Source organism: Vanacampus margaritifer, chromosome 8 (assembly GCF_051991255.1).
Source record: "Vanacampus margaritifer isolate UIUO_Vmar chromosome 8, RoL_Vmar_1.0, whole genome shotgun sequence".
Lineage (NCBI taxonomy): Eukaryota > Metazoa > Chordata > Actinopteri > Syngnathiformes > Syngnathidae > Vanacampus > Vanacampus margaritifer.
The window spans coordinates 3,106,323-3,120,103 of NC_135439.1; the positions used below are offsets into that span (position 1 = coordinate 3,106,323).

The 13,781-nt window shown below is 39.5% G+C and overlaps 1 protein-coding gene across 1 annotated transcript; it reads left to right on the forward strand.

The window, feature by feature from the left end:
- The first annotated feature begins 760 nt into the window (after nucleotides 1-760).
- On the forward strand, nucleotides 761-12,259 carry txnrd3 (thioredoxin reductase 3). The gene is made up of 16 exons (XM_077573155.1): nucleotides 761-1,068; nucleotides 1,467-1,527; nucleotides 2,498-2,607; nucleotides 3,027-3,134; nucleotides 3,262-3,334; nucleotides 4,436-4,555; nucleotides 4,678-4,820; nucleotides 5,960-6,075; nucleotides 6,843-7,068; nucleotides 7,162-7,254; nucleotides 7,489-7,565; nucleotides 8,798-8,954; nucleotides 9,064-9,171; nucleotides 9,259-9,354; nucleotides 9,649-9,783; nucleotides 10,571-12,259. Exons 1-16 carry the CDS (start codon nucleotides 952-954, stop codon nucleotides 10,631-10,633), a joined length of 1,803 nt encoding a protein of 600 aa, XP_077429281.1. The 5' UTR covers nucleotides 761-951; the 3' UTR covers nucleotides 10,634-12,259.
- Nucleotides 12,260-13,781: the final 1,522 nt, after the last annotated feature.

The window sequence follows — 13,781 nt, forward strand, 5'->3', positions numbered from 1 at the left end:
GACGATTCTCTGTAGCCACCCTTAGTTCTAATCACTTTTTTTCTGTAATTTAATAATTGAGTCCATATTTTTTTATATACATTTCCCCAAACTTCAGCACAATATGGCATGTGAGGCCAACACAAGAGATAAGTGCAGTACAGTATATGAAGACCTTTCTTATTTTTAAAGAACAGCCCCTGATTTAGCTAATTTACTTGTATCTGTGGCTTCCAACACAATTCATGAATCAATAATTACGCCCCAAAACTTAAATTTCGTTTTCATTTATTTTTTTCATTTAATGATAACTTTTTGACAATCTTTTTTTTTTTATATATAAATACAATGGAGTTGAGTACAGTTACACCAACTTAACTTTGCCTTTACAACATAACCTGTCATTTGTCATTGAGTATTCTGGCCAACAGACGGCGCCAGATACCAACTATTGACTTACTAACGCTTGACGGATGTTTTTGTTTTCGGTTTCTTTAAATTTAATTTGAATTTCCTCCAATTGTTATTTTTATGACATGCGTGCACGTAAATCACATTCCACGTTTATTTAATGCGCAAATTTACAGGAAATGTAATGTCGTCGCGCTTTTATGGCATGTTACTAAGCAACCCGGTGACGTTTTGTTGGATGGGCTCGTTTTTATTTTATGGATTAGCCATGTGGGCGGAATAGTTCTTGACGAATGTATATCGTGCTGGACGGTGAACAGAGTGCCGCAAATCGAGTGCATCCTTGTACATGGCTATAAAGCAGTGGGAGTAACCTCGGCGTATTCAGGCGCGGTTTGGGCTGTTGGTCGCAGACGTGAAGGAGAGCCAGCGGTCCGGTTGTTTTGTCCGTGAAGCCCTTCAAAGAAAAGCGAAAGAAAAAGCTACATTTTTCTTATACTTTTCCCTTCCTGCGAACAGGCCGTCTTTCGAAGGCTTGGACGGAAACGTTTCACCTTGAAAATGCCTCCCATCGAGAATGAAAGCGGGAAGAATGAACTTAAAAGTCGGATCCAATCGCTTATCGACTCCAACCAAGTGGTGGTCTTCAGCAAAAGTATTTGTCCGTATTGTGTGACGGTAGGCGATTTATTTTCATCTTTGGCTTTATTTGTCAACTTTGTCGTGGCGCGGCTTGCAAAGTAAACGGGCTTCGTCTAGTCTCTGGATGCACATGTTTCGTAAATGTAACTAACTTATGTCTGTTGCAAGTTGAATGTATTTTTCCAAGTCGCGCATCTCATTTGGGGAAAATAATAAGAGTATGTAAAATTAATGTCTAAGTTTCTGCGCGCTTAATAGTCAATTCAAATCTCTCTGTAATGGAAACGTCCACATCGCGAAGTTAGCTTGCACCGTCGTTGATTACAGTCCATAATTTCACCCAGGATCGCCTTGTGTTTTATGGCATTAATACAATGGTAAGATTGTATTAATTTAAACTGAATGTGTTTGTAATCCTATGTGTGTTTGTGTAGGTAAAAAAATTGTTCAAGGAACTCAAAGTGGAGTGCAATGTGGTGGAGCTGGATCTCATGGGTAAGATCTATTTCCTCATAGAAATCCCTACAATGACTCAGCATCTTTAGCACGGCTGCTGCAAGCCTTGCTGCAATTGAAGGGACGACGAGCATAATGTGTCAAAAGGCGTTTTATATTTGCAGCTAATTAGCATTTCAAGCGTGATGAACTACCGGCAAGTACACAAGACTGATCAATGAAAAACACAGATAATAACATGATCAAAATATCGACTCAAATTGAATCCGTTCGTGCTTGTAAACACGGTGACGCCTAATTTTTTCACCAAACAACCAAACCTTTATCACCTCTTGCATACAATAATGCTACAAAAAAAATAAGACATATGAAGTTGATATATTGCCACGACTGTCACCTCTGCTCCTACCGTTATTTTGCCGTGAGCTTCTCAGATTGGTCAATCAGCGCACGGGGCATGCTTCACCCTGTCCTGTGTCTTTTCACGAAGTTTTCATTTTTGTTTTGCCACCGAAAATAGGCAGTCGGCTTTACCAGCCTAACCCTATCCAACCCTTAGAGCAGGTTTATCAGCCAGTAGTACACACTTTGCATCTTTTCTAATGCAGCAATCACACGTTCTGTGTCCTTAAATGTGCACAATTAATAACTGTTCACTTCTTCAATAAAAAACATGAAACAAAGCGGCCGCAAGAAATTGTAGTTCAAACATTTTTTAGAGAGTGGGATTGGAACCAAAGACTTTGCGCTTTGTGATCATTCTAACCAGTATTCCACAAACTAGAACACATTTACTGGTGCAGAAATATTCGTTTTAATTTAATTAACAAAATAGCACCAGGTGGCGAGTTGCTGGTCACGGCAAAATATCCATTTTATATTTCTTAATTTTCTCTATAGCATTATTTAATGCGAAGTAATTTTTAACTGTTTAATAGACTAATTTTCACTGTGGCAGTTCAGACCGTGTACTTGTTTTTGCATAATATTGTTTCTACACTCTTTCTAGAGGATGGAACCAATTATCTGGAGATGCTACTTGAGATGACTGGACAAAAAACCGTTCCTAATGTTTTCATCAACAAAACGCATGTTGGTGGCTGTGACAAGACAATGCAGGTAACATATTTTTAATGGTTTCTTCTTCTCACTTAACAAAATAGTGTTCATCTAAAATGGCTTAATTGATTTGTTTACACACAGCTACCATATAATGGCGAGCACTTTATGAACCGCTAAACACGGATGAGCGAGGGCTTTTCTCAACTGCATTACAAGTAGTCTTCACCACACACTAATTGCTGCACTGATTTTGCTATAAAAATCGTGAGGTTGTTGTCGGAATTAACAGAGGTCCAGAACAAAAATCATTACAAAAAACAAGTTTTAAATAAACATGATAATAATGAACAAACAGACGGATTAAATTAGCTTCCAGTATATTAAGAAGATACCATACTGGGTACTTGACTATAATTATAAAGGATAAAGTGGTTGTGTAAATTACTCCTAATGTGTGCTTACGTGTTTATTATTAGGCCCATAAAGATGGCAGCCTGCATCAACTCCTCAATGGACAAAGTGAAACGTATGACTATGACCTTATTGTCATTGGAGGAGGATCTGGAGGACTGTCCTGTTCAAAGGTGAGATGCCCGGCAACACGGCGACCGGATGTAACCTTTTCAATAACTGATTTATTGCTCAGTTGTCTGGCTCGGAGTGGCTACCAATGTAATCCTTAAATAAACATTTTTCGTTTGTCAATTTAAGGAATCTGCAGCTTTGGGTAAAAAAGTTATGGTTTTGGACTTTGTTGTTCCCACACCAAAAGGAACCACTTGGGGTAAGATTTTTTTTTTTTTTTTTAAATATCTTCTTGGCTCCGATGTGTGGGGGAAAAATATTGAGACAGAGAGCAAATACATCTCCGGAAATTAAAAATTGAGGAAATATTTGTGTTTTGCTTTTTGTAATTGCAGCCACTATTCTGTGCCTTTGGACAATATATTGCATGTGTATTCCTCTGCTCCCCATTAAGCCAAACTAGTGTGTTGAAAACGCATCACATTCTTCCGCAACAAATTTGAAAAAATAAAAAATAAATAAGTAAGGCTGCTCGATTATGAAGAGAATATTAATCATGATTATTTTGGTATTAATTAAAATCACGATTAGGACAATCATTTCATTGTTGGTACAAAACAAGAAAATATAAACGTTTTACGTACGTAAAAAATATTAAGACAAATAAAATTATTTGAAACACTAACTATGCAAGTTCCTTTTGGATGAAATAAAATGTATTAAATTATTTAGTTTACATTTAACTCTTTGACTGCCAAAAACGTTAAATAACGTTCAGTAAAATCCTATGGAGGGGTGCCAAAGACGTTAAAAGACGTTGTTTTTTTTTTTTCAAAACAGAGTTGAAACTAACCATTTTCTATTGTTGATTACTGAAAAACAGAATAAGGTAGAAACAAACTTTTTTTTCTGATGAAAGATGAGAGTCCAATCTTCATCTAACATTTGGTAGTATGTGTGTTTCCATAGTCCAAACACATCATTTTCTGTGGACCTTGAAAGATCAGTCAAAATGCTTAAATCGGCTGGCACCCACGGCATCCTTTTTCTGAAAACGTCTGGCAGTCAAAGAGTTAAAAAAGGAGGAAATGTATAAATTTAAACAACTCATAAATGGTTATTAATTATTTTATTGTATTTACAATTATGCTGATTTTTGTAATTGTGTAGTGTAATAATTTAAATTGTAACTGAATTTCGATTCATTGCGCAGCCCCATCTCAAATGGTCTATTACATATGTGCTTTCGGATAAGACTGCGTTAAGTGTGTCCAAGCATTTTTGTGCTCTTTAAAAACAGTCATGGCTGCATACAAAGTGCTGTACTTGAATGTGTCATCTTACTGTGGTAATCAATCAGGTCTCGGTGGAACATGCGTGAATGTCGGCTGCATTCCCAAGAAACTGATGCACCAGACTGCCTTGCTGGGTACCGCCATGCAGGACGCGCGCAAGTTTGGCTGGGAATTTGATGAAAGTGGTAAGCGGTTCATTTCATTGACAGAAGAATTGATGAAAGGCAAAAGCACCAACTAACCTGCAGTAGTAAATATTGGGTCCGAGTTGGTGCTCTTTTATTAATGATTAGTGTCTTGCGGTCAGTCAAGCACAACTGGGAGACGATGAAGACGGCAGTGAACGACTACATTGGCTCACTCAACTGGGGCTACAGGGTGGCACTGAGGGACAAGAATGTCAACTATGTCAACGCCTACGCAGAATTTGTCGAGCCTCACAAGATCAAGGTAACACATTTATCGTCGAGCATCTAGAATGAAACTTTAATTTTACTGTGTGAAATTGTGCAAAAACGTGCCGGAAGCTGTTCTTGAAATTATCTTGTGATTTATGGCATTTAACTAATTTGCTTCCAAAAACATATAAATAGGTTATTTTTTTTAAATATTACTAATTACCATCGTCCCAAGAACGTATTTATGTTGTTGTTTTTTTTAATGCTAGAGGATACAGAAAGCGTTGATGCAGCCTCTGAACTGAAGAGATCGCTTGAAGCAATGGGTAGTTATTACAAAAACGGGCAGCAGAGTATAAGAGATCAACCAGGGCCATGTTGCAAAAAGCTCTTTATCCCAGTGTTTTAAGCAGGTTTGTGAATAATGATGAAACTTAGCTATATTCTAATGCTAATTGCTGCAAAACGGATATTGATAGAAATAAACTTTTTTTCCTGATGAAAGAAGAGACTCTAATCTTTCTTTTGGTAGGTTCCATGTTTTTATAGCAATAGAACAGAATAATCTGTGGTCCTTGCAAAATCGGTCAAAATTCAGTAAAACAGCCGGGAGCAAAGGGGGTTGCTTCAGTCAAAATGGCTGGGAGTGAATGAGTTGATGTAATAGTAATTAAGGGCTGTTAACTCTTTGACTGCCAGACGTTTTCAGAAACGGGTTGTCGCCAGTGCCAGCCGATTTTAAGCATTTTGACTGATCTTTCAAGGTCCATAGAAAATTATGTGTTTGGACTATGGAAACACACATACTACCAAATGAAAGATTGGACTCTCATCTTTCATCAGAAAAAAGAGTTTGTTTCTACCTTATTCCGTTTTTCAGTAATCAACAATAGAAAATGGTTAGTTTCACCTCTGTTTTGAAACAAACGTCTTTTAACGTCTTTGGCACTCCTCCATAGGATTTTACTAAACGTTATTTAACGTTTTTGGCAGTCAAAGAGTTAACATGGCCATTTATTTAATTTTTAATCTTTGGTGTTTTAGAAACAAAAGTTGCCCAAAAAAAAAAAAAAAGAAAGAAAAAAGAAACAAAAGTTGCCTTTCATAATCGTGCCCATCAAAAGTCCATGTTGTGCAATCAGCCTATTATTGACAGCCGTCTAACAGCTACTTGACGTCTTTCTCATACAGGCATTAAACAAACGAGGGAAGGAGACATTTTACACAGCAGATAAGTTTGTCTTGGCCACGGGTGAGCGACCACGTTACCTGGGTATACCTGGAGACAAGGAGTACTGCATCACAAGGTGATCCTTCAATGCCATCTTTGTTACTTAAACTAAAAAAACGCCACATTCAAGCAGTTGAGCTATGCGAGATGAAATTACTGTCAATTTCCAGGTGGCTTGTTCTCACGACATCCTGTCAGAAATGTTTGCCAAACATATTTTCATATTTTGCTTGTTGCTATTTTGGCAGACGCGCTTTCTGGCTGTTGATTTAGTCTCAACAGTTCCTCATACCAAAGGTGATTGCGTGACCTTAAAAAAAAAATTTTTCACAATTACTTGCTGTGTTCAGTTTGTTCTCTACGCAAGTTGTAACCAATTTCAAGGATGCTGGATTACGTAATCTTCGTTTCCCAACTAAAGATGTGTTGCAACCGGCGGGGCGCTCTGTTATCGGCCCGTCTTTCTCTTACTTTGTAAGTGTGTGTTCAAGCAGCCTCCGAGAAGAGACGCAGCGCAAAATGTCGATTTTAATGCAAAAAAAAAAAAAAGAATTTTAATGAGCCAACCAAATAATCGAAAATGGTGGTGAAAAATCCCGTCTCAAAATGGGTAGATACTGTAATGGTTCAAATGTGTGTTTGTTTGCAGAATGTTATTTTATGTTCAAGGACTGATATTTAAAAGAAAAATAAACAAAGACTGTTCGTTTGTATAAAAACGTAGAGATCCAGTCTGTCCTTTTTCGCCATCTCGACAGCCTCTTTGTGTTCAAGCAATTCACTGCTGACTTTCCTGATAAACACTTCTTTTTTCTTTTTTTTTTTTAATCTGTTGTCCACCAGCGACGACCTCTTCTCCTTGCCGTACTGCCCCGGCAAGACCCTGGTGATCGGCGCATCTTACGTAGCTTTGGAATGTGGCGGCTTCCTTGCCGGCCTGGGTCTCGACGTCACCGTCATGGTGCGTTCCATCCTGCTGAGGGGCTTTGACCAGGAAATGGCCGACCGTGCTGGTGAGCACATGGAGAAACATGGCGTCAAGTTCATCCGGAAATATGTGCCTGTAAAAGTAAGTAGGGCGATTTATTAGCATTTTTAGCACTGTCAATATAGCGGCAGCAGGTGCAATACGTCAAATGAACCTCCTTTTTGTGTTTGTCAGATCGAGGAGTTGGAAGCAGGCACTCCTGGCAGGCTGAAAGTGACGGCTAAATCCACACAGAATGATGATGTCATCGAGGGAGAGTACAACACTGTAAGTCAGCCAATCAGTCTTGCTCTGATTAAAATAATAAGAAAATAAAAATGGAATGAAGATGTTTGGATATTAAATGGAGCATGACTTTTTTTTCCTTCTAGACTGTACCTGTTTTACCGGCTTACTAAGACAACATGTGTTTTGTTCATAATTCCATCAGTTGACTGTGTACACCGATTCACACCTGCCGTTTTCCCCCATCAAGCTTAACAAGTATTCTGTGTTCCACAGGTATTAATTGCGGTGGGTCGAGACGCTTGCACTGACAAAATCGGCCTGGACAAGATAGGGGTCAAAGTTAACCCAAAGTAAGTTTGACTTGTCAGTTTTTTTTTTTTTTCTCTCCGGTTGGCATTGTAGCAATTTTGTGACCTGTGCCTTTAAGATGCATGCTAGTCAGGGTGAGTCAGCGCTTTATCACTGTCACATGACTCGCTGCAGTGTCGTGACAGGGGGTGGTGCTCATTATGGCTACATTATGTTGGAACAGCGGAGGTCATGCTGGGCTTTTTTTTTTTTTTTTTTTTTTAAGGCCAAAGATGCAGACAAGTTCAATTTGTTGGCTAAATTTGGCAACTGATGGCCAATCATAATGAAGTAATAATAAAAATAAACACACAGCTATTATTAGGGTTAGTACTATTCACGTAGGGCTCCTACGCAAGTATGGAAAAGTTTGCGCTCTAAAAACAGTTGGGTCTTAAGTAACCCAATTATGGATCCAAAAAGGGCCGATCCACTTTATGGGTCAGTTTGAGCCATTCTTCTGGGTTGTTTTATACAAAATGAACCAATTAAAGGATCTGACAAATATTCATGAGTTGTTTTACGCTGAAAGACTCATTTCTTGACTCAAAGTTGGGTCAAATTGACCCATTAAGTGGATCGGTCCATTTTTGATCTATAGTTGGGTTACTTTTGACCCAACTCTTTTTAGAGCGTGGAATTTGATTTGAGAGGATTCTAGAAAATATAAACTTGTATGGAAAAATGTTCATGTTTCCAAGACTGTTACAACACATCGGTTTTTGTTTGCTGCAGAAATCATCTTTTAAAAACAATAAAGTCCACACACCGTCTGATTTAAATATGTGGTCTTACTGTGGCGATTTCACATACCAGTAGTTTGACCTTAAATTACTTTTCTTTCTTTTTTTTCAGCTGTTTCATAATACCTTAAAAGGAGAATTTGTGCTGTTCATTGAATTTGATTGGAAAATGTGTTTATACGTTGTTTTGCCGAATGTTAACGTGTCATTGTGACTATTTTCTTAGCTTACATTTTAGAATGGCTGTTTTTTTTTCCCAGGCAAAAGGGGTCAGCGGGGGGATTAAGATCACATACGGCAATCCTAAAAGAGAGTTTTGAGTCATGCTTTTAGTCTTGTGACCGCAGAAATTCTGTATTTAGATGAAGCTGCGAAACGATCACAAGGGCTGGCGGCGTTCGGCCACAAGACTGAGCTTCTGCACTACATTTGTTGAATTCCTCGAATCATTCTTCTATTGAAATTAAAAGTCTTACTTTTCTTCTTTCCAGGAACGGTAAAATTCCTGTCAACGACGAGGAACAAACCAACGTGCCCCACGTTTACGCCATCGGCGACATCTTGGAAGGCAAGTGGGAGCTAACTCCGGTCGCTATCCAGGCCGGAAAGTTGCTGGCGCGACGTCTTTATGGCGGTTCGACACTCAAGGTACGCGGCCATTCAAAATAAGTTTGACTTAAAAACAAATTGAAGAGCTCCAGATAGAGGAAGGAAACCTTCTTTGAGCTATTAAAAGCCATTCCAATCGTCTCTTTAGTGCGACTACGTCAACGTTCCCACCACCGTCTTCACGCCGCTGGAGTACGGCTCCTGCGGTTTGTCTGAGGAGCGAGCCATCGAGTTGTACGGGCAGGACAACCTCCAGGTGACGCATTCAAACGGTTTTGTGCATTCGTTATTTCATTTGTTTGCCTGTAAACATTTACTTGATGGATTTGGTCCTTGTATTCAGGTATTCCACAGTCTCTTCTGGCCTTTGGAGTTTACGGTGCCTGGCAGGGACAACAACCAATGCTATGCCAAGATCATCTGCAATCAGTTGGATAATGTAAGATTAGGTTTTATTTTATTTTATTTATGTATTAGCTGTAATTACTTTGATTGATTTATTAGTTCAGTCTTGTTTAACTTGCCAATCATTACTTGACTTGCCCCCGCCCACAATGACTGGGCTGCATACAGCCTTTTTGCAGGGTCATTTGTTTTCTGTAGGCATCATTTTGAAATATGTCCAGAATCACAAAATAAGATGAAAATACGTGGTCATGTTTGGACCATTAGAGAGGAAATTGAGCTTGCAACAGAACTTGTTTCCACTGAGGTATTTGTTTTCTCACAATAGGAGAGAGTGATTGGCTTCCACTACCTGGGTCCCAATGCAGGTGAGGTCACTCAAGGCTTCGGCGCAGCCATGAAATGTGGCGCGACGAAAGAGCAGCTGGACGGAACCATCGGCATCCACCCAACTTGTGCTGAGGTAAAGACGCTGCTCACATTTTTTCATATTCAAGATGTTCAATCTCGGCTTCTTTATCTCGCTGCCCTTTGTGGTTAACTTGCTAGCTTCCTTTACCGGAACGAGTGCAACAGGAAATGATATGAAGTGCATTTCAAGCTTGGCAAGATTCCAACATTTCAAACACGACAACTACCATCCATTAAGTCAAAAGCACTGACGGGAAAACAATGCTTTGATCCAAAAGTGACATGATTTCAAAAACGTACTTTTTCAGTAATAACTACCAACGTTTCTTGACAATAATGTTATATGTGACCTCATCAGTCTCAACATGACATTCTGATTAATATTATGAGTTATGCAGCAAAATCCAGCCGTTTTGCCACTTGCTGTCGACTGAAGGTGACATCACAGTTGGGGCTCAGGCGGCGACCAATCACAGCTCTCCTGTTTTCTGAAGCTGAGCTGTGATTGGTTGTTACCTGAGCAGCTGTGATGTCATCTTCAGTCGACAGCACAAGTGGCATAATGGCTGAGATGGATATGCTGCTTAACTCGTATTCCACTAACGCAATATTAACCAGAATACCACATTTCGACTTTGGTGAGGTTGCATAGAACATATTATTGTCAAAAAGTATAGAATTGGAAAATGGCTCAATGAATCAAGTATTCCTTTAAATGGTAATTGTGTATATACTATTTGCTGCTTTTTGAAAGACTTGAGATATTGCACATATGTGTAATGTGAGCATGGACGACATTGTCTTGAGTCATTTTCCTTCCTTCCCGTCCTCCCCCGCAGGTCTTCACCACTCTGAGCGTGACCAAAAGTTCAGGAGGTGACATCACCCAGGCTGGCTGCTGAGGTTAAACCCTGCTTGTTTAGCAGAATGCTCTCATCGAGTCCACCAAGCCGTCTTCTCGTAGCTCCCAAAGAACCTTCAACTCCAGCGCTTCGCTTGACTGGACAGTTGTTTCTCAGGACAAATTGTGCAACGCGGCCAGCATCTGATGATGCTCAATTTTGCTTTGCTGAGCTAAATTGATATGAGGGCATTCTGCTGAACAGCGGGGTTACTCTGCTGAAAAACTGCGGGACTTTATTTGTGTTCTTCTGTGAGGAGCAAGGGTATGCACGGCACTCTTGTGATGTTTGCCGGTGCCTGAACTGTTCTTGACGTCCTTGCCTCTAACCTTAATTATTTGGTGGGCAAGGACTGATTCACCTCTGCAGAAGTAGCTGATATTGTCCCACACCTCCTTCGTCCAAAACCTTTTTTTCCCTCCCCCAGTACGAGTATGTATACCAATATGACCTATCAACTGAGGTGGCAAATCCTGGTCAAAACCCTGCCACAGTTTGGCTTTAGGCCCTGAAGCTAGCTAGCTAGCTTCCTAGAAGGTTAGCGAGCACCATGGGAGCTAGCTATCCAGCACCTGAAAGTTAAAACCCTGCCACAGTTTGACTTTAGGCCCTGAAGCTAGCTAGCTAGCTAGCTTCTTAGAAGGTTAGCGAGCACCATGGGAGCTAGCTATCCAGCACCTGAAAGTTAAAACCCTGCCACAGTTTGGCTTTAGGCCCTGAAGCTAGCTAGCTAGCTAGCTTCTTAGAAGGTTAGCGAGCACCATGGGAGCTAGCTATCCAGCACCTGAAAGTTAAAACCCTGCCACAGTTTGGCTTTAGGCCCTGAAGCTAGCTAGCTAGCTTCCTAGAAGGTTAGCGAGCACCATGGGAGCTAGCTATCCAGCACCTGAAAGTTAAAACCCTGCCACAGTTTGGCTTTAGGTCCTGATGCTAGCTAGCACCCGGGACTGAAGCAAAACTGTGGCAGGGTTTTTACTTTCTGGACCTGAATTTGGGTCAAGCAGCGGTTTTGAATGGATGTAGTTGAGCTAGGTAGCGGTATGAAAGTGTTAAGTGCCATCGCATTTCCCCGTTGAGCTAGCTACAGCTACATTCTGATTGGCTGTTGAGGACGTAAAGTCCTCGCGGAAAACTAAACATGCTGGTATCAGTCAAGGCTGCAGCAGAATTAATTCCCACCCCGACATCGAGACTTTGTTGTCAACACAATCCATTCCGTTGAATGGAACACTATAACTTATACACATGTACTTATTGTCTTCTGTTGTTTATACTTGGGGTAATTTAATTTCATTTTACTACATTATAACATATTTGTAAACAACTGCTTTTCTTGTATACTTCCAATGCCATGGGAAATTTTGTGGAACACATTTGCGCTGCTCTGATATTCCTGAAATATAAACTATAGTCATGAAACAACAATGTAAGAACAATTCACTGAAGGCTTTTTATACTGCTTTAGTTTCATCTTGGAGCGCTTAATTGAAAAGTCTGTAAAAGATGTAGCCAATCTTGAATGACCAGTCTCTAAATCACTTGTGATTGTTTTTTCTTCTGTGTGTGTCTGAACACGTTAATCGTATCTTTCAAAGAAAAAAAAAATAAAGAACCTTTTTGACATTGTGTTGCCTTTTGTTTTAGTTTCAGTATAATTTTTTTTAAAGCAATATTTAATAAACACCATGGTAAAATAACCAATTTCTTCCCTAGTGTTGCATTTCGGCTAAGTTAAATGAAAACGCAGACAAGCCATTGGAGCCGAGAGTCGAGCATGCAAAATTGTCGCCTCGGAGCGACGTCATCTCAGGTGTATTTCTATTTTTTCTGCTGCTAGATGACGTCACATCTGTGTGTCACACTTTCAAACGTCCTTTTTCCGGTTAAATAAATCATTTACAATCACCCCCAAAGGCTCATGCATGAAATTATTTACCAAAGACTAAAACGAAGGACATTTCTGCTATAATTATAGTTTTGTAAACAAATGTAGTTTGTTGTTTTTAAAAAGCATTTTCGTTTTTATTTTATTTTGTTAACATTGTTTTTATTTTAGTTTAGTTTTTTCGTTAGTTTTAAACAAAATATCCTTGTCACCAAGTCATGCTTTATGTGGTAGGAACACTCAAGTACAGTGAAGCAAAAATAAGCCCCTTAAGTGAGCTAGCTATTCATATCCACCAGATCAGAGAGCCCGGCAGAAAATAGAAATAATAGCGAGCAGGTCCGCCCCTTGTGCTCTATACAACCCTCACAAGTGATCAGTCGCATCTGGACTGGTGTGAAGCCTTCATTCAATGCTCACATCTGACAACAATGTGTCACCTGCATGGGTTGCCATGACCACCCGCGCTTTGATGGCTTTCTTTTATTAAGCCTATTACCCATTTTATGTGGACACTGCCTTATGAGCTCATTCAATGGCGTTTGTTATTCTTTTATGTCCAATGGCCTGCTTAAAAACAAAACAAAGAATATTTAAACAGGGCGAACTGGTTAGGTCCTGGACAGTATCCATGCAATTGCAGCAATATTTAGAACGGGGGTCAAAAATGTATAGCTTTAACAGCTCATATAATCTCTAGCTCTCAAATGGTGGCATTATTCTTCCCCATCCCACTAAAAGGTTTACAGCAGGTCTTGTGAGCAGATCCTGCACTTTGTGAGAACTTGTAACTTAATTTGCTGACTTGTGTAGTCGAGACTGCATTTAAGAGCAATCCCTGTTTCACTATGACTTGCTATTTGCAACACAATCCTTATCATATTGGCCAGCGTTTAGTCACCGGGGAGTGCCACACTTGCGTAACCTGACGTTTTCAATATGATGTTAGACATGACTCAAGCATTCTTCTCTACTGATCATGCGGAGGAAAATGATGCTCAAAATTAAGTTCTTTGTATTAAATTTTGCTAATTATTGATGGGATGTTGACTTATAGATGGAGATGTCTGGAAATAGTTTACTATGGTACTTTAATAGCCTGTTGAAGTAAATACACCTTGTAATTAATAATAAAAAAATATATGTTTTTTATTCAGTATTTATTATTATTATTACTACATTTTATTTTTTTATTTTTTTGTTTTTACAATGGGTAGCGTTTCTGACATGGTCTCCAGAGAGCAGCACTGGCTCACCAATGTC

What these genes read in the sequence shown, in the direction of transcription:
- txnrd3 (XM_077573155.1), top strand. Translation starts at nt 952, where the DNA reads ATGCCTCCCATCGAGAATGAAAGCGGGAAGAATGAACTTAAAAGTCGG. An exon ending in AAGGAGTACTGCATCACAAG is followed by an intron (nt 6,076 to 6,842) that starts GTGATCCTTCAA and finishes GTTGTCCACCAG; the next exon opens with CGACGACCTCTTCTCCTTGC. An exon ending in ATGGCGGTTCGACACTCAAG is followed by an intron (nt 8,955 to 9,063) that starts GTACGCGGCCAT and finishes TCGTCTCTTTAG; the next exon opens with TGCGACTACGTCAACGTTCC.